The sequence below is a fragment of the Camelus ferus genome, chromosome 5 (assembly GCF_009834535.1).
Source record: "Camelus ferus isolate YT-003-E chromosome 5, BCGSAC_Cfer_1.0, whole genome shotgun sequence".
NCBI classification, from domain to species: domain Eukaryota; kingdom Metazoa; phylum Chordata; class Mammalia; order Artiodactyla; family Camelidae; genus Camelus; species Camelus ferus.
Window position 1 is genome coordinate 61023737 of NC_045700.1, and position 26456 is coordinate 61050192.

The following is a 26456-nucleotide window of genomic DNA, read 5'->3' on the forward strand; positions in this document are numbered from 1 at the left end:
GAGGACAAGCTGAAAAGAAAAAAGTGAGAATGTGGATGATTCTTTTAGGAAAGCTCAAGGAGACTTCCCTTTGAAATCAAGAGTTTATATTATATACATACTACATAGTCAGGATCTGTTTCATGGCTCTATATTCTATTACATTAATTGACTTATCAATCTTTCTTCAGTTCTATAATGTTTAATTTTATAGTAACTTTATAGTTTAATGCTTAGTAAACTAGTCTTCCTTATCATTTTTTCACCATTGTTAACTGCTCTTTTAGATATAAATGTTAGAAACACTTTGTCAATTTCCAAAACATCAAAGCAAAAACAATATCAGGATCTTCCTTGGAATTTCATTAAACCTATATATTACCTTATAAGGAAGTTAAGTTGTATGTTTGTCTCTTTTAATCAAGGTACTTGGCATGTCCTTAAGTGTATGTCTATTTGCATATCACATTATTATAAATATTTATTCTTATATATTAAACATTTTTGTTTACATAGTACATTTTTTGCTGATGCTGTTCATTTGCATTTTTAACTTTTGACAGTAGAGAGGAAAACTACTAATTTTTTAAAATTAAATTTTATTGGGCTATCTTTATGATAATTCAATTCATTCTAAAACTCTGAATTGGTACTTGTTTGGCATTTCCTAAATAAATTATTAAAAATAAGATTTTTCTATCTCTATTGTAAAAAATTAATAAACAGAAACCTCAATTAAATAGAATCAGAAGACCAGAAGGGGAAGCTCTCACTCCCTGAAGAGACAGCAAAGCCCAACAGGAAGAAGAAAGACTCCTCTTCTTTCCTGACAAGAACTTAGCCCATGAAATGCCATGGACTTTCTGTCTTCTGTGGCCCTCCCACCCTCCTTTTCCTCCCTATAAAAGGGTTCTCCTTTTCTTGCTTTGCGTAAACTTGCACACAGTTTTTATGGCTGTAGGCCCTGAATTGCATTCTCTGCTAAATACATCTTTGCTGGAGAAATAACTGGCAGTCTATTGTTTTAAGCCAGCATTCTGGCGGCCCATATGGAGACCACAGAAGATCCCCAACGTCTCCAGGGCTGAGGAGCAATAGGTGCAGTACCCACAAATGAGTGCTTCGTTGCTCACTGCTCTCCTCCCTGAACCTGGAATTTGAAGATACATGTTTCTTCTTGATCCAAGTTTTCACTCTCTTTGCATTTGAAGCTCCTCAGGCTTTATTTGGGATCTATTTTAAGCTGTCATTCTTTCTGTTTGCAGACCTGTTCTGTATGCCTGGACTTGTTTGATACTTTGGTCTGTTTTTGAGATCAGACTGTTTCAAATGAAACTGGCTGAGAAGCTTTTGGCCTATTCCTTTGGGAAACAGGGGTTGTTTTATTAAAATTTTGTCAATTTTCAGCCTTCGGCCCATTCCTTTGGAAAAAAAGCTCTTCTATGAGAATTGTCTGAGAAGCCTCAGCCTAGCTCCTCCAGGACCAAGCTGTTACCTTAGAACTGGTTGATATTAGGTCTGCAAGCTGTTTGAGTTGCAAGCTGTTTGAATTGATCTGTTTGAGCTGCATGCTGTTTAATCTGTTTCCAAATGGTTCTTTCACTTTAGAGAAAAATCTCTAAGAAATAGTATCTCAGTTATCTGAGTACGTTGAGGGCACCACCCCTACAAGGACTTCAGCTGATTCCATGTTTAAAAACCTCAGTTTTCCCTCATGCACATTTCTAATTCAATGGACCAACAAGACCAAAGGCAACTTAGGTTATCAATGTTCATTATGGGTAACTTTTAAAATCCCCAAACTTAATTTTCTAAACACCGAATTGGACTAAAATAGCCCCCCCAAATTTCCAGAACTGAATGGGGTGCCTATTTCAAATTGATATTTTCAGCCTTCCAAACATTAGCAGGACCCTAAAATTGCCTCTCTGCAAAACAAAATTTTAAGGTTAACTGAGGCAAACAAAGAACTAAAGAAAAATAAAATGGCTCCTGAAACCTCAGGTTCCTCTACCTTGGCTTTTTTGTCTCTGGCGCCACCATCTTGTCTTTCTCCCTCAGCGACTTGTGGTCAGGCTGTAACTCCAAGATCCATGATGTTCTTATTTAAAAGGTGACAACAGCAAACACTACGCTGGGTATGCTATTACAACTCCTTTTGATGTTATTGGGGCAGCATCTTTACCTATGGCTACTTCAGCCCAACAGGCTTAATTATAATGCTTCTACAGGGGCTTGTACTGGAGGCAAAGGCAAGACTGCCAATATTCATACTGATAGTGGATGTGCCTTCAGAGTGGCTCATGATTTTGGAATGTTGTAGAAGCAATGTGGCTTCCTTACTTCCAGCAGAAATAAAATTGAAAATGGCTCCTATGTTCAAGAATTTTTGGATATAATACTTTTACTTGCCGTTTTAGCTATTACTAAGATTCAGGTACATTCTAACCTTAACTCTCTGGAAGCTAAGGGAAATCATCTGGATGACATTTCAGCAAAGAATGCTGCCCTTAAAGGGAGCAACAGCAGCCAAAACCCTGTCATAGTCTGACAGAATATTTTACCTAATGGTAACTTAGAAAAACTGACTAGAGAAGCCCAACAGTTGGCTTCAGAAAAGGAAAAAAAAAACTGCAAATTCAAAAACTGTTGGTTTGATAAAAAGAGAAAGTTCTGGTTTAGACCAAATAACAACCTAGTCCTACCAGGGACTCTGAAAATTCCCACTCCTTCATCACTGTACAAGCATTACACCATTGGTCTACTGACAAATGATATTCATACATCAGTATTGGTGGGAAAACATTAACAATGCCATAGAAAGTACCTATATAGTTGTCCAAAATGCAACCCAGGGAAGCCTGTTTGTACATTCCCTAGACATTTTAACTGCCTAATGGACCAGCAGAAGTCTGGCAAATGAATTTCATACAAATTTCCTCTGTTTCTGGATATAAAATTCTGTGTTTTCACACTGGACTTAAGCCTTCCTTTGCAGATAGGCTACTGACTCTTTTGTGGCTCAAGTAATTTTGGAAAAGACTGTTCCTACCTGAAACTTTCCTTGAACTTCACAGTGATTGAGGACCCCCTCTTACTGGTCAGGTACTTCAGCAAGTCTGTACTGTCTGTTTTACAGCATTCTCACTGCGCTTACTGCCCTTAATCTTCTGGCTCAGTGAAATGCATTACCTGCATTATTAATATTCAGTTGGCAAAGTTTGTAGAGGTCCTCTAAATGCCTTGGCCAAAAGCATAGCTGTTGATTCTTTTAAATCGTAGATCCACCCCTTCTGGAACTCATAAACTTTCACCCTTTGAGACAGTCACAGGACATCCAATGCACTTGGTTTCTGCCTCTTTCGACTCACAACTGATAAAAGGAGAGACACTCTAAAATTACAAAGGCCTAACTGCTTCTATTAAAAAATAACCGTGGTTTACCAGAGCACTCTCTTTACTGTACACTCTCAGGAGATGAAGACATTAAGCATCACACTTTGCAACCTGGAGATTTCATCTATCAGAAAAGGTACCTCCAGAAAAACTTTCTTCAACCTCACTGGAAAGGCTCTTATTAGATACTACTAACAAACCCTTCTACCACCAAACTTCAAGGAATAAACTTTTGGATTCACATGACTCACCCAAGGAAAGCACTGAACCCTGACTGGAAATGCACATAATTTGGTGACCAGAAAGAAAAGATTTCCTGGAATTAAAGCAGACTACATCTGATGAGACAGCTTTCCCAAGACATCTGGACCAGGCCTATAAGAATTTTGTTGCCAAACCTCTGATGATGAGATAATGTTTCAGATGATCTCCAGTGTCTATAATCTTGATAATATATGGACTTTATATTCAAAGTGCTTGAGAGTTCTCCCTCCTACCTGCCTTTGTTACTCAAATGTGACATCCACAGGTTTCCAATATGTATACTTTCCTTCCAATGTGGGACAATACACACAGGAAAGGTCTTTCCTGGCATTTAGGGACCAAAAAAAAAAAAAACCAAAACACAAAAAAACCTCTGAAACTGGTAAATCTGACTCTTGATCAGCAATGCTTTCAGAGAAAGCTCTTGATTAAAATGGGGAAATGTAAAAATATAACAGAACTCTCAATTAAATATAGTTGGGAGACCAAAATGGGGGAGCTCTCATACCCTGTGACAACAGCAGAGCCCCACAAGATGACGAAAGACTGCTCTCCTTTCCCGGCAACGACTCAGCCAATGAAAGGCCATGGACTCTGTTTACTATCACCCTCCCAGTTCCTTTCCCCTCTATGAAAGCATTCTCTTTCCCGTGCTGTGCAAGGAATGCTTGCAGACCCCAAACTGCAATTCTCTGTTGATCCCAAATAAACCTATCTTTGCTCAAAAAGTAACTGTCAGTCTATTTGTCTTAAACACACACACATATACATAAACACAGCTGCACAGTGTTGAAATGGTATAAACTATAAGAAGATAATAAATAATAGTGAACTAAAGACACAGCAGGTCTAAGTATGGTTTGTTATTGGCTTTTCTAAAGAAATAGTTTTCATGTCAAAATTTTCTACTTTCTCTTTCCCCATTAAATTATGCTTTAATATTGTTTTCTATTTTCTTCTATTTTAGTTAATTTTATTGTTTTATCCCAAATACTGTAAAGTAGCAATTTATTTTTAGGCTTTCTTGAGCAGTAATGAAAGCATTTAAGACTATGACTCCTTCTAAGTACATTTTTGATTGTTGCTCAAAAATTTTTATCATGAAATAAATTCCTTATTGTTATTTTAGTAATTTGTTACTCTTTAAGGATGAAAACACACGCATACACATATTTATGTATTAAGGATTTTCCTTTGGTTCTCAGGTCTTCATAAATACCCCAGTTCACAGGTTCCCTTGTTACTGTTGATTACTGTTGCGTTTCCATTGCATTCACTCGGTATCTAACAGACCATCTTTATTTTGTACTGTTTCAGTTTTGATGTATGTATTCTTCAGTATTCATGAATGTAAGCAACAGAAACTTACTTTGTTAACTATCTGCCTCACAAAAAAAAATAAAGACAAAAATTTTAAGGTTTGAGGAAAAAGCGCAAGAACCAAAGGGAACTAAGTAACAATAAACATTGTCAAGTACCTGATAGGGAGTCTGGTCAGGACACTGTTGTTGGTAAATGTGGACTCTCAACAAAGCTGCAACTACAATTTCCTACCTGATCCTGTCTTTGTATTACTCTCTCCAAATTCAAAGTTCTAGGTTGGCATACATATATACTAACTTCCTAGAAACCACAAAATAAACAAAAACAAACACAAAAAAACCCAGACCTCTTTATCCCTGTCTCCCACCAAGTTTCATGCATTATCAGTTTCCCCTCAAAAGAAATTATTTCTTGGATGCCACGTAGTCAAATAAAAAACAAATGGCCATTTCAACGTATCTTTTATAGAAAATCATAATTTCATCTTTTTGTACAACTACATTTGAGACTTTTGCCTTTAAATATAGAACATGTAACTGCCACAAACTAATACGTCTGGATTTATTTCAATTTACTAAGAATCCAGGTAATTTGTGGACTGATGAGTAAAGAGGGGTATACAAGGCAGTTTGTCTTTATTCTTTTCTTTTTTTTTTTTTTTTTTTAGTATTTTCTTTATTAAATGAAAGCCTTGAGTATACTTAATGGTTAAAATGATTATATAGAGCATTCATGATTATTCATTAAAAATGCACTTTAATTAATTGTTAATAATTTTCTGATGCTGTAGATCTACATAACAGCAGGTGTAGTTTTACCTTAGACCGATCACAACCACAGTAGGATGCCAGAAACACTTGCCAAAAATGCTGCCTTTAATTTCTAGTTTCACCACTGGTACCTAAAAATTATAATTAACATGTAGCACTACAATGAATTCAAAGTTAAGACCATCTTGAAGTACAGCCAAGCCCTCAGTACTGAAGCTTTAATGGGTTCAATGTATAAAAGAATAAATAACAAGTGACAAGATTATTCCTAAGTAATTTCCATATGTTCAACTGAAATTAGAAGCCTACAGACAAGATAGGTCAAATAAACACTATCCAGACAGTGGAATTAGAACTTGATGCAATGAATTACAGCCACTGAGTTCTTGAAAGTGACAGCAACAGACAAAACACTGGGTGAAGCAATCTGTAATGGAATTGTTCAATTTCATTAAGCATCATTTAACCCATCAACCAAAGAGACAGAACCACAAATCATGAGAAGACCTGCCACTAGCATTCACAGCTACCAATATAGGAAAAAATAACCATTTTTTTTGACCTCCAAATACATATTCCAAGTGCTAACACTGTAATTTAATTATTATTTCTATTTTAAAAAGAGAATGCTGAACTTTACAGGTGTTAACTATTGTGCCTTACTACACAAAATCAGTAAGTGACAGAACCTGGAATTCAAACTCCAATCTATCTGATTTCAAAGTCCTCAGCTTTTTAGCTATAATATGGTCAAAACAGTCTCTAACTCGCAATGTTTCTGTGATGATTAAATATAACCATGTGTCTAAAGTGCCTGACACAATAAATGCTTGCTATTTTTATTACAGCTATTATTAAAGAACCTAAGAGGACCTGAATTGTCTATATCTACTATACTTAAATTTCGTACCTTCCTAGATGCTTCTTTCTTTCCTAATAATATAAATACTTCCAAATTGATACAAATAACCCATTTTAGCCATGAAATAAAAACTGCACAAACACATGGAAAAACATTTTTGAGAATATTTAGGCTATATTCTTTTTATTCAAAGGATGAGTTGTTAACACCTAACAGTTTTCTTTTGGATTGTTCCCGCTAATCCTAGAATTCAACCAAATCCAGACAATTCAACATAAAAGACAGTGCAAAGTAGTGTCTTAACTATGACAAGATAAAGAACTATCTTCTCAGGAATATTTAGGTTGCCCTAAACAACTGATTAGGGATTTTGCTTACTTTTATACCCTCTTCCACCACAACTTTGTATGTTTATTGGATTTAATTTAAATGAACTGCAGGCATTATTTCTAATTCTTATAGAATTGAAATAATCTCATGAAACTAATCCATATGTTTCAGTTAGAAATAGACAGTGATTATTAATCCTTATTTTCATTATTGAAGTATGACTTTTTTCAAAGCTTGATAACCAGATACAAAAATCTAATCTTCCCACTGCTGGCCTCCTTCATTCTTCTTATAGCAATTTTTTGAAACCATGTATTAAATTGATTTATTTACTATATGATTATTTTATTATTTTTTAATGCTTATTTTTAATTTTTAGAAAAGAGTGGATTTTTCAGATAAAATGCTTCTTTTACATAAAGAGTAAAACATCTGATCTTTGGTCTCTCCCTCCCTGCCTCCCTCCCTTTTTTCCATCCTCCAATATTGAACACTTACATTGTGAAAGCAGAGGACAAAGCTCAGAGATTCATGATAGAGAAGTATTAGTAGGAAAAAACTATGATATGATAGCTGCTACAAGTATATATAAAATATATTAAGTTCTTATATGTATCCACCAATTTCCTAAGCACTTCATATGATTAATCATTTAATCTTCATTTGACCTTTATGTGATAGAGACTATCCCATCTACATTTTACAAATGAAGAAACTGAGGTACACAGATTTAAAGCAACGATGACCAAGGCCACACTGTTAATAAGCAGCAGAATTTGGGTTTGATTCCAGGCAGAACGGCTGTGTGCTATTACTGTGCTGTACACTGTCTGACACAAATACAAGGTAATATAGGATTTAAGCCAAGAATTCTACAGAAATACAATTAAATACATTTATTTTTCAAACATATCTGCTTGTACCACATTACCAAAGCCACTACTTATTACACAAAAAGTCAGCAACTTGGTAAGGTTTGTCTTTTTGTGGGAAAAATGCCTCATTTGTCAAGTTCAACATTTTAAGTACTTTATCCAAAAAAAATGGCAAAATTTTTTTGTGGTATAAATTTCTTGGTTGCTTCTTGGGGTACCTAATCTAGAGGGCCAAACATGAGGAACATTTTAGGGAACGGTAAGTAAGTCTTTAAGAATAGCAGTAAACTCTCTATTGGAAGGCAGGAAGAGGTCAGTTAGCTAAAAATAATAACAACAACAACAACAAAGGAAATGATCATTGCACATATCGGCTAATTTCACATGGTTAGGGTAAAGTGTGTTTAATAACTGATGGAAGCTGGCATTTATTTAATGAGAGAGCAGTAAGATTTGCATAGGATTTGTGTAATACACATTAAGGTCTTCGAATTGAGGTCTCCAGAGTAAGATGCATCACAATAGATGGAAAACAATGCCGTGAAGTTTTCCTTGTGTAACTGCAATACGTTACTGCAGTTTAGAACACTTTGGGTATTTTTAAGTTGGTTAATTTTATTCAAATAAGTCCTTTGATGATTAGAATCTTCATCATCTTTTGTAATAAATTGGGGAGTGACTAAGAAAATAATTCATACTCTCACAGAATTTCACTGTTTTATTTAGCAAAGCATTTTTAAGTTGACCTTAAAGATGAGTTATATGCTTTCCCCCCTAAAACCCAACTATCCCTAGTCTGTTGACCCTCTGTGTGATGACAAGCATTTGTCAACTGTGTGCTATAAAGAAGATACTTTTAAAAACAGTAATACAGTTAATCATCCCATCAAAGTAAAGGTGACGTTTTCATAGTCAACAAAAAAGGAATCATTTGCAAAAGAAACTTGCTGTAAGGAGCATTTGATAGCAATTGTTTGGAAATGTTTCCCCTGCCAAATCTACCTAAGGGCAATCACCTTTCAAAGCTCTTGAGTTAAATTCTTTAAAAAAATGTAGGAACAGAATTTCCTACTTGGTTTTAAAATATTTGATAACTTCTAGTTAGTTTACAAGACCAAATGATCAACCTCAGGGTGAGAGAAATGCCTAACAAAATTTTAACGAAAATGCCTTTGCATTAATTGGATGAATCTGAAAACCCAGTATCCAAATTGATAGCTACAGACCATGACGCACTGTTTTTTCTTCAGAGTTTTGTGTCTTCCTGAGGGGTCATTTGTAGCTCTGATAGTTGCTAAAACCAAGCATAGATCTGACTTGTGAAGCACTGAATTACAGCATTAAGCCAGTATTTCTGAAAATGTAAGCACAGTGAATCATCTTTTCTTACAGAAGTGCCATTTTAACAATATTCTAATTTCCCGTGAGAACCAACTGCGATTAGAGGTATCATAACAATATAGAATTGAGGTTGGAGCCTCTGTTATTTCAGTTACTAATACAGATAACGACGACAATTCCATTATGTGTTACATAGCTATTACAGGTAAAGTGATAGCACGTGGTAGGTATTCAATAAATGTTGTTCACGAGATCACTTCTTGGAATAGTGAGCTTTGGCACAAAAAGCCAAAGCTATAGTTATATTGAGTTTATATTGAGTATATATCAACTACTACATTATTTTAAGATAATTTATCTTTATGTCTGCTCCCTAATAGACCACATGCTCATTGAGGGCAGGGACTCTGTCATACTTAACAGTTCAGAACCCAGGATATTGCCTGGCACAAAGATCTTTAGTGAATATTACTAAGTTGAATGCGGCTGAGGAACAAAACTTAGAGAGAGAAGGTACAAGCTTTGCCTTTGCTCCCACATTCTGGTTTCTGAATAACATGAGGCTCCTTTGAGAGTTCCCCAGATCCAGCTGAGGAATCCAACAGCCCTCTCTCTGCAAGGTGCAGGCTGAACTGTAGAGCTGACCATGGGTTTAGGCACCACACAGGACCCAAGAGTAACTTATCTGGTGAGTTCTTAATTTTTTCACTTTATAAGAACTCATAGTGACCAACTACTGGATCTTGGCTACAGCTAAGTCGGGACAACACGGGATGCCTGCAGTTAGTCTAGGGAGCAAGGCAGGGCCACCAAAGGCAGCCCAGGCTGTGAACTCTGTGTGTCTGATTCATCATAAGAGACAAAATGTCAGCAACCGTGACTGTCACCAGCCCAGCTCTGAACAACTCACAAGTGTATTACTCATTCTATTCTATGTTTTACTGTACAGTAAGCACCTTCTTTTTTTTTTCCCCCCAAAAATTCTAAAGCCTTACTATTTTCACTGGACTTGTGAATGACTAATAATCTCATTGAATGTTTTTAAATGAGCTTCTAAATTACTAATGTATAGTTGAACTTTTCATGTTGCTTTTTGAAAGAGCATCATACATTTTCATTAAATGTACTACATTATACATCGTTTTCTGGCAATATTACAATCTCATTTTTCAGTTTTCATAAAATAATTTTACTGTTGCATAACTTTGAGGAAAAATACTCTGCATGTAGTCCTATAAAACAGAGCAATTTCATGAATTTCCAAACTGAAAGGTATTTCACAGCCACCATTTGGTAATTATAAAGATATATATTCCTTTCCTTGTCTCCCACAAAATTCAGAGCCGATCTGTCCAATTGACTTAGAGGTCTCCACGTTCATTATTCCTGACAATAAACTGTTAGATTAGGTTAATGATTCAAAACTAGTGTATGTTTGAGAATGGGAGAAAGAGGTTTAAAACTAATTTATAGGAATATAATCCACTGGTCATCTTCATGTTTCATCAAAAAATATTTTACAAAATGTCTCAATACTAATTGATCACACTGAAGTGGCATAATGTTCTGCTTTTGCTTTACTAAGAAGAGAAGGAAGTCATTCATCTCATTTTATGTTCAGAATTTCAGTATAACTTGACAGTTTACCATTCATCAAGGAATTAACATGATATAAAAGTTATAAAGAGGAAGAATACTGGAATATTACAGATGCAGTTGATGTTACAAATCTAATAATATCTATATCAGAATGTTCTTACTACTATACAGAAAAAAACTATAGATATCCTGGTTACTTTTTTCAATATAATATTTAACTATAAAAATAAATTTATTTTTAACTCCATCACAACTCATTGTTATATAAAACAGCTAATAATTTAATATATAAACAACAGACAACATGTACCCTTTTAAAATTATGCATAAAATAAGAATTTTTTAAAATATGGCTATTCCTAGGTTTTTGTTTTGTTTTAAATAAATGAAGTAGATCTGAAACAAACTCACCAGAATTGCCTAATACAACTTAAGTAAAATGATTCTGTTTAATTCTAGAGTTGTTGTCATATATTATTTGCAGAATTTTATAACAATATTTAGTAAAAAACCTTTGTCTAACAATTAATAACCTAAATTAAATGAATTTATCTTTATTTTACATGTTAATTCTACTTTATATAGATACCAACTTAAATATATATTTTTTACCATCTGGCTTGAAAATATTTGAAAAGAAACTATGTAAATTTTATTTCTAATCATTGATGTATTTACCATTAATTATGAATAACATTTCCTTTATACCAAAATATTTTAGAGTCTTTTCCCTAGCATTAATGAATATAAAGCTAGCATGCATAGTAATAATAAAAATTCAATAAAAATATTAATAATATTAATTTTAATTTGCCTTTAACCAATTTTAAATGTTTATATTGATTAAAGAAATACCACCTTTTTATGGACATACATTCAATTCAAATGCTATTTGCAGTATGCTAAAGGCCCGGTGCTGTGCTGAATCCCTTTCTCCTGTTCTCAGAAAGACCACTGGAAATAAGACTAGAATACAAAGTTTCCAACATCAGGTAGGAAGGTCACCATCAATAAACAACTCTATGCATTTAAGGCAGACACATGAGAGGCAACTTCTCTTAATAAGAGCAGTTTTACTTCCAAGCATTAGTGCTTCAGTTTTTCACAGGAGAGAAAATAAATAAGAGACATGCTTTCTGAGAACATTCAGTTACAACATTCTGAGAGAGAGAGGAAAAACAATCTGAAATCAAAAGAAAATGAGCATAAAATGTAGGTCACTGCTAAATTAATATTTTCTCTGTGGGCCTTCCTTTACCAATTGCTTTTATACCCACTTAAATGCGCTGAAAATCTTGTTTTTCCACTGATGCTCCATTAGCAGGAATGAACTCTGCTGCACCAGGGTCTAAGCTATTTTAAAGCAAGAAGGAGGTTGTGGGACTTTTTTACCCAACAAAAAATCATTCTGATTTTAGTCTTAATTCATGTCTGATACACTTTTCCCACAAAACCCCTTGACTGCTGCTTCCTCAGAAAGTCTAAGGCATTTGTAACTCCAACATTAGCTTTTTTCTATAATATGTGAACCTAAGAACTCCTTATTCTCTACTTATCCTAAATCAGTTTGTCTCAGAGGACTAAATAGGTGTCCCATGTTGAATTTGGGACCCTGTTCAAACCATCTGTACATTCACCACAATATTCCTTTACTGATGTCAGTCATGGGAGGATCAATGGGAAAAATTACAAGGTGCATTTCTCTAGACCCAAGAACCAGAAACTATGGATATTTATTTCTTTTTGTAGTCTCCTAGGGTCCTAGTTTCCTTGATAATCCCCATCAAAGTTCGCTAAGAACAAATATGGAGACCCTATTTTGCATATCTTGGCATTCCTCGGGTTACTAAAGTGTGTGCTCAGTCAGCTGTGTTAACCTCTTCTCTTTCCTGATCTTCAGTCCCTCTTCCCCTGCTCTTACCTCTAAGCAAATAAACATGCTGTCTCCTATCTGAACATGGAGGGCCCGTTATTTGATCCTAGAGATACAGCCTTTTCTCCTCTTCCTCTTCCCAGCCAAACTCTTTGAAAATGTACTCCCCGCATGCTATCTCTATTTCTGCACGTCAAATTCACTTCTGAAGCCACAGTAATCCAGGATTATCTAGTTTTAGCACTGAAAACCCTGGAACCCAGAAAAACTCTCAGTCCTAGATGAACTGGGACAGTTGGTCACTTTAAATCTTTTCTCCTCTCATAACCTCCATCTCTAATCAATCTCCAAATTTTGAGAGTTAAACCCCTTATTTGAATCCATCCTTTCCTTTTTATTCTCACAGACAATATCCTAGTTCACATTCTCATCCTCTCACAGCCTGGTGCACTAGCCCCCTCAGTCAGACCGACTCCCTTACTCTACTATCAAGCTAACCTTTCTAAAAGGCAAATCCCATCATGTTACCTTGTTTGCTTAACCTCCTTCAACAGATTCCCTCTGAAACACTATAAAATTTCAGTCAAGCTTCCTGATCCTGCCCTTATCTATCTGATACTCTTGCTTGTCTTCTGTGTCTTCTTCCTTTAGCTCTATTCATACACATTGTTACTCCCGGGTCCACCTTCCTAGCCTCACACTTCTATGGCTTTGTACATGCACTGCTCTTTCCTAGAATTCACCCTTCTTGAGGTTACCTGGGATACCCTCCAAATTTCAGCTCAAGCACAGCTCCTCTTAGAAACCATCCACACTCTTCTAGACAGATGAGGGTTCTCCTTGCTTTTCCCCAGTGTCTTATGTATTTTTCCATTTTGATACATATCTCTTTGCATTAAAAGAGTCTCATTTCTCCTTCCTTTCCAAGCTACAAAGTCCTTAGTAGAGGCACTATGTGTTTCCCTGTAATAGTTATTGTTACCAGCAGAGTTTCTACCTCAATGAATAATTGTTGCATTAATGTTTAATAAAGTAATTACATTATTTTTATAGTCCCTACATTTAGGAGGCAGAGTAGTACATAGACAAGATCTTGTAAACAGAAACCTATTACCATCCCCTTACCCTACATGGCCCTGTACAATTGCTTTATAAGTTGTACCTAGTACCTGAAAAGTGACTAAGAGTGACAACTTATCGAAATCAGGAAAAAGTGTTGATTTGCTTACCGTTCTTGCATCCCATACGGACAGGGTCTTATCTGCAGAACCCGTGAGAAGAATGTTGGAGTAAGGAAAAAACTCAATGCTGTTCACAGAATCTGTATGTCCATACAAAGTATATCTGCATCTTTCACTGTATAGAGAAAAATTAAGAGTTAAAAGTTTTAGGAGGTAGCACCTATATGTTTCTAACGCTATCTGTGCAATGCTAATAAAGGTAGTTTAAGTATTTGAGGCATAAAGTAGTTTTATAAATGGCTAAAATGTACAAGAACATTTTATAAGGAAAATTCTACAATCACTTTATATTCTAACCACTTTATAGAATTCGTGGCATAAAATTGACTAAATTTAAATTACCTTCAATTTATAAAATCAGTTGATAAAGCCATCTTTATACTATCTCATTTATGCCTTACTATGAAATGACTACTTAAAAATTGTCCCCATCTAATAAAGGAATATGCTGAGAAAGCACTCATGTTAAGGCCAGATAAACTTCTTTAAGTTGTTCAGTTTCTGTTTTTTTCCCCCTCCTCAACTGTAGCTGCATATTAGAATCACCTGAGATGCTTTTAGCACATTCTCAGCCTCAAGTCCCAGACATTCTATTTCACTTGGTTTGAGATGGAGCCTGAGCAAGACTATGAATTAATGTCTCCTCTGGTGGTTATAATTTGCATTTAGGGATGAGAATCTAAACCAGTGGTTCTCAAAGTGTTTTACCAGGACCAGCAGCATCAGTAGCCCTGGGGAACATTTCAGAAATACAAATCAGGCCTGTCTTAAACTCACTGAATCAGAGACCCTGGGGCTGGGGCCCAACAATCTGTGGTTTAACAAGCTCTCGAGGTGATTCTGACACATGCTAATGTCTGAGACTCATTGGGCTAAATGATTAGAAATAACTAAGAAGGAGAAGCAACCACAGTTTGCCTTTTGTCATTTTATGAGAGAAGTGTTTCTTAATGAAGCAGGATATATACACAGGAGAAGTATATCTTCTCATTTGTAATGTTTGATTGCCTTTTGCTTTGTTTTATTTAGGTTTTTTTGTTTTTATTTTTTAATTGAAGTATAGTTAGTTACAATGTGTCAATTTCTGGTGTACAGCAAAATGTCCCAGTCATGCATATATATATATATATTTGTTTTCATATTCTTTTTCATTAAAAGTTATTACAAGATATTGAATATAGTTCCCTGTGCTATACAGAAATTTGTTTTTTACCTATTTTTATATATAGTGGTTAACCTTTGCAAATCTCAAACTCCCAAATTTATCCCTTTCTGCCCCATTTTCTCCAGGAACCCTAAAATTGTTTACTGTCTGTGAGTCTGTTTCTGTGTTGTTGATGACTTTTAATTAATTTTATTCACAAACCTACTTTAAAAATAGAGAAAGAGAAGCAGGAATAACTAATAATACTAAGAACTAATAATATTAAGAACAGAGGAGTCAAGATAAGTACATTTCTAATACGATAACCAGTGAGTTCAGTTCTGATCAAGTGATTGCTTTCTGGCTTACGCCAGGCCGTATGTGACAGTGAGAAGTGGGAAAACCCTGCAACGGGAGCTGGGAGACTGGCTTTGAGTCCTACCTTTAACAAGAACTAGCAGGGTTACCATGGAGAAGTTATTCATCTCAGTGGGTAAGGTTCCTTCTTATGAAAATGAGATCACTTAATTTGATGCACCGAGAGATCCAATCTAGCCCCTACACTCTGGGATTTCTGACCAAGGTTATAAATGTGAAAGGGAAGGGAAAAAGTCAAACTAAGCACAGCATCTAAGAACTGTTAGGAGCAAAGTTTGTTCCTCCTTACTTAAATGTTAGCATTTTTGAGAAGTCAAAAGATATTAAGATTTATCTGTATATGGAGATGTATGTAAGTTAATCAGTGGCAATCCCCTTGATTGAAGCTTTTCATATCAAAGTTACGTATTGTAGTAATTAATATCAAGTACAAGGAAATAAAATCAATACATTCATTAATTAGGGCCATTTTGTATCAGTTTCTTTATCTCAGTGTATCTGAGAGAGGCTGACAATATTTTGATCATTGAAGTTGATGAAATGTCAATATATATCAGGGGTCAACAAACCATGGCCCATGGGCTGGCTGTTTATTTTTGCAAATAATGATTTATTGGAACATGTCAATTTGTTTACACATGTCTATTGCTGTTTTCCCATGACAATAGAAGAACTGCATAGTTATGAGAGACCATATGGTTTTGAAGCCTAAAATATTTAATACCTCAACCTTCAAAAATAATTATAAGTATGCTCAGATTTTATTTATGACATTATTTTTGAGGTAGGTGCTAAAACTTACAGGATAAATTATTTTCTTTTATTTTTAAAGAATTACAGTTTTATGTACAAATTTTACTGGCTGTGTTCTAACGTTTGTCAAAATTTAAGTACAAAACATTTTTTTGAAGGTAGTATAGTCCAAAACCCATTGTATTGAAATAATTATCTTTACTTTTGGAGTAATTTCTCCAGATATAACTCTATGGACAGAGATAAAGAGAAAGAGAAAGTGAGAGAGACAGTGATTTCATAGAAAAATGAGAATTATACATATATAATGTAGTAAATTATTAAATTATGTAAGATTTAACCATGAAACAAAACAAGCAGAATTAAAGGCATTGCTGAAAGTCAAGTAAATATCTTATTATTAATATCAGATATCGTTCTCTAAAAGACATCCTCATATTAAGAAAAATATTAAAATTAAGTATATTATTTTAATCATATTTTCAAATATAAAAAGTATAAAAAGGAAGTAAACACATTATAATCTCTCCCATATTTTTAATCTGCTACCAATTTTTTGAAACCATATTGTTAATCTTACAAAGTCAAAAATCATAACACATGTATGAGCAGTAATCACAAATCCCAGAGTTGCTTAGTGCCCACATCCTTCTAGTGTTCAATTAATACCTCTTTAAATTAATCCTCTGAACACATATTTTTATATATTTTCTTGATAACTCAGTACTTCAAGAATAATTTTAAATGGCTGTAATATCTTGGGTCACCAGTTCTCCTCAGATGTTTGGGAGAAATATTTCACTGTCTCGTACCAGGGGCAAAGTCTGAGGCCAGTCTAATCTCTCCTCCATTCCCAGGCTAACTTCCTTTGTGGGTGATTTGCTTTTTACGTTCATAGCCCTAGCGATTCTTTTGCAAACACTGAAGTTTAGAAATTTCAGAATGGCATGACTTGATAGCAATTTCCATATTGGACCTTTGTTATTCTAATAAAGTTTCTTCCACTATATCTTTTATATTTTTCTCTTCCATTTACTGTTTTTCCCCCCCTAGGAACACCAGCTGTGTTTCATTTTGTCTCATTTTCCTCTACATTTAATACTCTCTCTAATCCTTGTATCTACCTATCTATATAATTTCTTTTTCACACCTGTTCTTTATCATTCTCAATGGTGTGTGAGTGTGTGTGTAGAGGGAGTAATCAAAAATCTTTTTATTTTTTCTACTTCATTTTTTTCCTAATATTTCTTAGTCTGCTTTTCACTGCATCTAGTGTCTTATAAAATCATAATAAAATACTTTAGCTTTTCTGATGTTCTATTTTATTATATAAAATCAACTTGAAATATAGCATTTCTGTAATTTCTCTGAAAATATAGAGGACTTTTTGTCTGAATTATTGGTAACTTTAGTAATTTCTTTTGCACTGTATTCAGTGGAATTTGGTTTATATTCATTGACTGTTCAATTTTTGCAATTCATTATAAGTTCTGGGTTGGTTTCATTTTACTATGATTTATCTTTTTATGGGACAGCTACTTACTAAAGGTTAACAGCAGAAAGAGAGAACTGGACTTTAGGTTATCTCTAATTCCTAATCAGATTTGTCATCTTCTAAAAAGACTTCTTACTGAGTGTGTTACTGGCTTGATTTGTGAAGTTCATCTCTCCTCAATTTTGTATTTTAAAGTATAGATGTAGCTGGTTGCAAAACCCCTCAAGTCACAGGCTCTATATTAACTCTGAAGTCTCCTGACCCCTTGCCCCTTCAACCTGCCTCACCTCTGGCAGTCTCCTTTAATCTCCTTTATCTAACAATAAAAATGCCTTGTAAGGATTTGTGCTACCATGATAAAGTAACCAGTACGGTACTTCTCCTTCCACAGTAAGCAACTATAAAATGACACAAATCATATAAGGCAACTATTTTCTGGCATTGAACTAAACACAGCACAGGATGGGAATCCTTGAGCAAAGGAAAAAAATTTGTGAGCTCCATGACTTCCCTAACCTGGAAGCACTTCCCTGCTATCAAATATAATAGTAGAACCCAGTAGGCTTAAAGTCTCACTGAGCCAAGGGGTAGTGAGAATAGTCTGGGATGCTGATGTGCCTGGAATTTGCAGTGAAGGGTACCTGAGAAAAGGGAGCTGTATGGAAAGTGGCAGTAGTTTGTGTGGGGATTTGATATGAATCGTTGGCCAACGTCTAAATGGCATTTCTACAAAATAACATTCCGTAAGCCCTAGCAGAAATGTCCTGCCATGTGGCTGACTGTTCTACGACGATACCCAGAGGCACTGTTGGGAGACATTAGACTTTATCCCAACCAGAGTAGAGGGAACTCACTGGGCACTTTAGACTTTTAATTGGGACTACAGACATTCCCCATCATAGGAGTAAGGATCAGGTATATGAATTAAGTTCACAACCAAAGTAGAGCTGTCTTGACAAAGAACAAAACTAAGCCTGAAAAGGCAAACATGTTCTGCCTATAATTAAACTGATTGCTAGAACTCAGTGCCTTTTATAGAAAGACCACCTAATATAGATTCCCTACAATTTGCTATTAACAACATCTAGCATATAATTTTAAAAATTACTACACATCTGAAGATGTAGAAAATGTGACATACAATCAAGAAAAAGCTCAGTAGTGGAAACAGAGTCTAAGACGAATCAAATGTTGGTAATCAAAGACTTCGACTTCGACCATAAATTGTAAGGATGTTTAAGAATTTAAAGAAACAGTTATAATAGGTGTACAAATAGAGAATCTCAGAAGATAAATGGAAACTATAAAAAAGAAGAAGTATGATGTGTGAAATTAAAAGTTTACTACATGAGCAAAATAGCAGATTGGAAATTGCAGAAAAAAACATTGGCAGGATCAATAGAACTTACCTAATCTGAAGAACAGAGGAAAAAGATATTGAAAAACAATGGACAGAGCTTCAGACATCAGTGGGGAAATATCACATGGCTTAACACAGGAATAATTGGGTCTCTGGGCTGGGGATGAAGAGAAAGAGGGGAGAGAAAAGGGGTAGGACATTTCTGAGGAAGTAATGGCTAAAATGTTCCTCAATTTGATGAGAAATACCAGTGTACAGATCCAAGAAACTCAGCAGAATCCAAGCATGATTAATAAAAGACAGAACGCACTTAAGTGCATCATAGTAGAACTGCTAAAAGCAAAATAAAGAACAAAGATCTGAAAGTCATGATCAATGAAAGAAACATAACATGGAAGGGACAACGATGCAAATGACAACTGACTCCTTAACAGAAATAATAGGCAGAATATAACAGAACAACATTTTTAAGGGCTGAAAATCTAATAATCAGTTAAAAATACCTTCAGGAAGGAGGATGAAACAAATTTTCAGATAAATGAAAGCTGAGAAATTCATCACCAGCTGATCTTTCCCACAAGAAATACTGAAAAGAAGGTATTCAGACTGAATGGAAATGACACCAGATGGAAATGTCTTTATAGAGAAAATAATGACATCATCTGAAATGATAAATATATGGGTAAATGTAAGGCACCTTTTTCTAATTTTTAAAAGACAACTGACTAAAATAAAAATATCATCATTGTACTGGACATTATTTTAAGGATACAGAGGTATAATCCAATACAGTAAAATCACAAAGATGGGGCAAACCCAGAATTACATTGTTTTAAGGTCCCTACATATTAGATGAAGTGGTACCATATTAACTCTTATTACATTGCAATTAAAAATAATAAAACGTTGATTATTACAACAATATACTTAATCTCAAGAACACTGAATGAAATCCAGACAAATATGCTTATATATTACATGATTCAGTTCATATGAAGTTCCAGAACATAAAATTATGGTTACAGGAACCAGATGACATTTGCTATGGGGAGCAGGCTTTTATTCGATGAACAGGGACATTTTTCCTGGGCATAGAAATGGTCTGTACCTTCATCAGTTTTAAAGGTATATACATTTGTCCAGAACTCAGAAATTATGATTGATTTTGATACTTTTCTAATATATTACAAAACATGTCTTATATTTTTTTCCCTCTAAATTTAACACACAAGAAAAGAGTAGTCCATCTAATTGAACACTTAATAACTGCCTGTTTCACTGTTTGTATATATTACCTTGGCTAAACAATCAAAAATAAATATGGCTTGCCAGAACACTTTTTCCTTCTGGCTTCACTCTTCTGATACGTGGGACACAATAAATACTTCATAATACATATTTCTGTGAATAATTGAATATTTATAGCAATCCTATTCTCTTATCAAGTACATCTCCCAAACATGCATGGGTCAAGTACATGCATCTTCATAGCTAGACAAAGACACTAATATTTGGAATAGCTGTACCATTCACATATATATGTTCTGCTTTCCAAAAGCATGCATTACACAGCTGCTGGGAAGTCTTTTATGTTTAATTAAAAAGGAAAAGAAATATAAACAAATAGACAAACACCAAAAATCCACAAAAGATTTAACAGAAAAACACATGGGGGAAAATAAAGCAATACAAATAACTGCATAAAAAAGATAGTAACAGCATCAGCAAAATATTAATAAACAATATTTATAACATCCTATGAGCTACCATTAAAATATAGTTCCATCTGTGACAAAATTAAGCATTGCTATTTATAAGCAGTTCATTAGTGGTAAGTTTTTAAAAGGTTGCATTTATTGCTGGAGAGGCTGTGGAGAAAAGGGAACCCTCCTACACTGCTGGTGGGAATGCAGTTTGGTGCAGCCACTGTGCAAAACAGTATGGAGAGTCCTTAAAAGACTAGAAATAGACTTACCATATGACCCAGGAATCCTGCTCCTGGGCATATATCCAGAAGGAACCCTACTTCAAAAAGACACCTGCAACCCAATGTTCATAGAAGCACCATTTACAATAGCCAAGACATGGAAACAGCCTAAATGTCCATCACCAGATGACTGGATAAAGAAGAAGTGGTATATTTATACAATGAAATACTATTCAGTCATCAAAACCAACAACATAACACCATTTGCAGCAACATGGATGTTCCTGGAGAATGTCATTCTAAGTGAAGTAAGACAGAAAGAGAAAGAAAAATACCATATGAGATTGCTCATATGTGGAATCTAAAAAAAAAACCCAGAACATAAATACAAAACAGAAACAGACTCACATAGACATAAAACACAAACTTGTGGTTGCCAAGGGGGTGGGGGGTGGGAAGGGACAGACTGGGATTTCAAAATGTAGAATAGATAAACAAGATTATACTGTACAGCACAGGGAAATATATACAAGATCTTGTGGTAGCTCACAGTGAAAAAAAAATGTGATAATGAATATATGTATGTTCATGTATAACTGAAAAATTGTGCTCTACACTGGAATTTGATACAACATTGTAAAATGACTATAACTCAATAAAAAATGTAAACAAACAAACAAACAAATAAATAAATAAATAAATGGCTGTGTTTATTAAATGGAATAAACCTGAAAAAAAATTTTTTTAACTGAAGCATTTCAACCTATAATTTTGCTTTTACCTTGTTTTTTGTTTGTTTTTACACTCAGAATTTGTTAAAAAACTAAAAAGTCTGCTATTTGCAAAATTTGGTAGTGTTTTTAAGACAAATGCAACAGTAGTATAAATATGATTATATCTGTCTCATCACAATGAAGATCTAACAAATACACATAACAGAACATGCATAATCTAGTAATGTGTGTCCTTACGTATTAGATGCACTATTAGTAAAATACTGGGCACATTCACAATTCATACTCAGGCTTTGTCTGTTGTCAATAAAAACCCAATTCAATTATTTGAGAGCACGTTCAGCTATGGTGGTGGGATATAGGGAGTGGTTTTCCATGCACAATTCTAGCACACATAAGTTTCCCAAACGAAAAGACAAGGCTGGGTATTCACAAAGCTTAAAGGAAGAAAGAACTGCTCAGGGGGGAAGAAATGTGCTCACAAGTCACTGGTTTAAGGTGTGGGGCATTCCAGGCAGACAGGCTGCAAGAGCAGGCTTGTGAGAGATTAATTAGCTGCCAAAGAAGGAAGGACCATTCAGAATTCCTTGCAAGGTGAAAATGGACTAAAGTGATGGAGCATGACAGTGCTGCAAGGGACGGAAATGACTGGTACATTTCCATCAAAAACGTAAACACTGAAGCCTGATGCAGTTTTCCCTCTGTTGCCCTGTCTGCTGTTTTCCTCTCATTTTTGTAGGGAAAACTTAGTTCACAAGATAAAACTCTTTAGTAACTAACCCATCATCTGCTTTTACTTTACTTCTTCTTGTTTCTTCTATACTCTCTCCTTGCCCCCCCCCCCAGTTGAATTTACTTTTCTGGCAACAGAACAGTGGCTATTTCTCTGATCTTACTTTCAACTCACTATCAAAGTTATCTACTCTTTTTGAGCAGACGAGTTTTCATTTGAAATGTATTTCCTTCCCATTTGTAACTTGTAACAGGGCAGTATTTTAATATATAGTTTTCCTTTGTGAAGCATTAAATTTTAAAGGTTTTATTTCCTCTGGTGTGTCTGTTTTAACACCACTAATATTGGATATGAAATTGTATCTCTAAAATTTCAGACTTCTACGGACTTACAGATCAACAAAATGTGGTTAATGGAATTATGAAACATTTATAAAAGGCAGCAGCAATGTATATATATATTTATTTAAGTGAATATGAAGAAAATGGGTCAAAAATCCTTGTTTTGAAAGAGTACTGGAATTCATTATCGTATTAAGTAAGATATCTCAGTAAGACCCAAATTTTAAATAGTATTTATATAAGTGAGCCAACATACAATGATAACATTTATCATGGGGCTTATTTGAAATAAAAGTTCTTTATGAAATACCTCAATCTAATAAGCCCAACATGAACATAAGTGAAACCTATTTAAGCCCTCATGCTACAATTCATAACATCCCATTTCAGTGAGGGATTTTGCTCATCCCCTGGCTTATTTTTAAAAGTTTATACATAAGCTATTTTAAAAACCATCTGAATTTGCACCTCAGTAAAGCAAAGTCCTCAAGTGACATTCAAATTTTGACTTAAAAAAGTTAAGAACATTTTAATTAATGTTGTTTTGCATTTGTACAATTAATATAAAATCCTTTAGTGTGCAATAGTTTCTTTGTGACCATGGAATTCAACTGAAGATTTAGTAGAGGGAGTAGTACTTAAATAAAATCTACCAGGAAGTCTGCCAAAAGCCCTATCTTAAAGGTCATCATAATCTATTGTGAAAAAATAATCTATTATGTTGTCTGAGCGTCTCACCCTGGAAGGATCATCAATAGGCCACAGCTCTGAGACAAGGAAAGTTCTTGGCCAAATTCCTTGACAATAAACACACAGTCTGAGAATTAACCCCCAAATGGTAATAAAATTCCACTTCACGTAGGTAAAGGGAAGATTCCTGGCAACCTCAAATACCCAGGATGCACCCAGGATTTAGGGAATAAAAGCAAAGAATGAACAATTAAAATAACTGTAATAGAGCTGGGGACTCACAGCACCTCAGATCCTCACTCAGACTTGCTAAATAGTCACTGAATTGTTTTTGCAGAGCGTGAGCACAGGGAGGGGGTTAAGAGGCTGGAGAGGTGCACACTGGTAAGAGTGAGAAAAAAGTGAACTCTTGATGGTAAATGGCAGTAAACTGGACAACGGAAAAAAATAAAATAAAAGACCAAATACTGAAATGGCAACCTGGGGCAAATGAATAAAGACAAAAAGTAAATGACTCTATATCTAAACAGTCCATACATTTAACACTGTAGTTTCAGTTGTCCTCATTATTTGAAGGTTTCTTATTTGTGAACTGCCTGCCTGATAACATGCCAGTGTTCCTGCAGGCATTCGCACACATGGAGATGCACAGAGTGGCCATAAAACTGAGTCACCTGACATGGACATTTTCCACTGAGGTCCAACTAGGCGATGCTATGCCTTCTTGTTTCAGATTTCATACCTTAAGCAGTGTCCTTTTTGCAGTCTATTCAGTGCCACGTTTTGGGTTCTGGTTTGTTTTTTTTTTTTTTTTTTTTTTTTTGCATCTTTATTGGTTTTTGTGTGTGTGTGTGTCGTAATGTTGGTGATTTTGCTATTTAAAATGGCCCCTGAGTGCAGTGTTTCTGAGTGCAAGAAGGCTGTGATATGACTTCTGGAGAACACAATGTGTTAGATAAGCTTTATTCATGCATGAGTTGTAGTGCTGTTGACACAATGTTAATGAATTAACAATATATATTAAATAAGGTGCCTTTGAACAGAAACACATGCAAAACAAAGTTACATACTGACTGACTGACGAATCAGCTTGCGGGAAACTAACCCTCTATTTCTCCTAAGAGCAATGATTCTGTATTCACTAATTCGGTTTTGCAGTGACTGTGTGATTTTAAAATGTTAGTAAAATGAGCATTTTTAAATGTCTGAATTAGGACAGAACCCCTGGTAAAGAAAAATGTGAGAAAATATTTTAAGCCTCTCAGGGGAACTTCAGTTGTGCCATACATGTTATTCGTGGCAGAAAGAGAGAGAAATTAAGCGGAGGAAAATGAGTCTTTTCTAGCTACACCATGAGTACATCCATGGCCTCTTACACTCCAGACGTGCTTTACCAGACACCCTGATGCTTCCCCGAGGCTTTCCTGGACGTCTCCTCCATGAAAACCTACCTGGCGATAGTCCATGCTGCTCACCAAATCCACTAGGGTTTTTTCCTTTGTTTCTAACACACATTTACACTGAGTAGCTTTTCCACTTCTTAATTCTTGGGTCAGGCTTTGGTAAGCAAATAGGAAATTTAATAAATTAATCTGTGCTGCTGAAATGAGAAGGATGCATGAGAAGGCTTTGAAATTAGTGTCCTCCCTCCCATTTCTCTTGGGCCCATTCTCCCTGAGTGTATTTTAATAGTTACCATCTAAATATCATAATAAATGCTATATAAAAACCGTAATAAAGCCTTTATTTTTTTCTTACAAAAGAAATAATTCTAATCACAGGAATTTTAGTCCATGTAAGAAGAGAAACAAATAGGAGAGCAAGTGGGTGGGAAAATAAATATTCAGGGTCATGCAGGTCCTTGTAATAACTTTTAAATTGTATGTCAATTGTCTGGGTATGGATCTGTTCTTGATTACGGAAATAATTTTTCTCTATTGATATCTTTAAGTAAAGTATAACCTTTATGTTGTAACTGATAAAAGGAGAGCAAAATTTAGAATCAGGGCACTTAAAAGCAGCCATGAATGTGTAAGCAAATCCATCAGATCTGTCTCAGATTCAGTGAAGGGAAAAAGATACTTTAATAGTAAGAATAGTAATTATTTCCCACTTGTACCTCAGTCTTCTGAATTACTTGAAAATGATTTTCTCTCTCTGAAACATCTAACTAAATGATAGCTGGATCATAAGAGGCATGTCTTCTAAAAGGATCTCATTTTTCATCTGTAACAAAGTAATTAATGAATTTTTGATCCTCTTGTTGGTCAGAAAGAGCTAAATACTACAAGAATGATTTGATGTAGCAGATTTTAAAGAATACTTAAATAATCTGCTTTCTCAGGTCCATTTCATTTATTCAATGGCCTCTACATTTCATACTGAAACTGAAGGTCTCTCTTTTCTTGGTCATTCATTTACTAGTCTATTAAGATATGTCACCTGGGGTGTGCTCCTCCTCTTTATTACAATGAATTAAATGTCAGGGCTCACTGCATTTTACTGCCACCATGATGGCTACTCATACCTCCTCCTCATAAAATCATACAAACTGAACTAATTAATGTTTTCAAAGAAAACTGCCATCTGTAAAAATATATATTAAACCAAATTTGGAAAAGGCACACATGCTTTTCTTCACAACATCATACTGCAGTAACTTTTCTTAACTTCCATCTGCTGTTTTTCCACCACAAACTGATTAGTTAGGATCTGAATATACTGTTGGAAAAGTTCTGCAGGATCCTACAGATTATAATGAAGACAGTCATAATAATCATCGCCTTGCTTGTGTGACAGAATGTTACCAAGTTAAAGATGAGACATAAACATAATATCACTTGTACCTCCATCTACTATGTGCTTTTTGCCTCTCATATGTGATGTGTTCAAGTCTGGGACAGAACTTTGTAGTGAGGACCCATATACAAATAAAGGAAAGTGGCCAGCTTAAGATATCAAAATGCCATTTTGTTTCATGAGGTTATAAATATGTCCTGTCATATCTGTACATTTTATGACCTCCATTTTATTCCTTGGTAAATTCAT

General features: G+C 34.9%; 1 protein-coding gene across 6 annotated transcripts in view; it reads right to left on the bottom strand.

Moving 5' to 3' along the window:
- The window catches only part of SPAG16 (sperm associated antigen 16), a 779129-nt gene that overhangs the window by 293239 nt on the left and 459434 nt on the right, over nucleotides 1-26456 (bottom strand). For all 6 annotated transcript variants that reach the window (XM_032479927.1, XM_032479929.1, XM_032479930.1 and 3 more), the window contains one exon: nucleotides 13842-13968. In XM_032479927.1, coding sequence (XP_032335818.1) covers nucleotides 13842-13968 — 127 coding nt within the window. The remainder of the gene's footprint in view (nucleotides 1-13841; nucleotides 13969-26456) is intronic.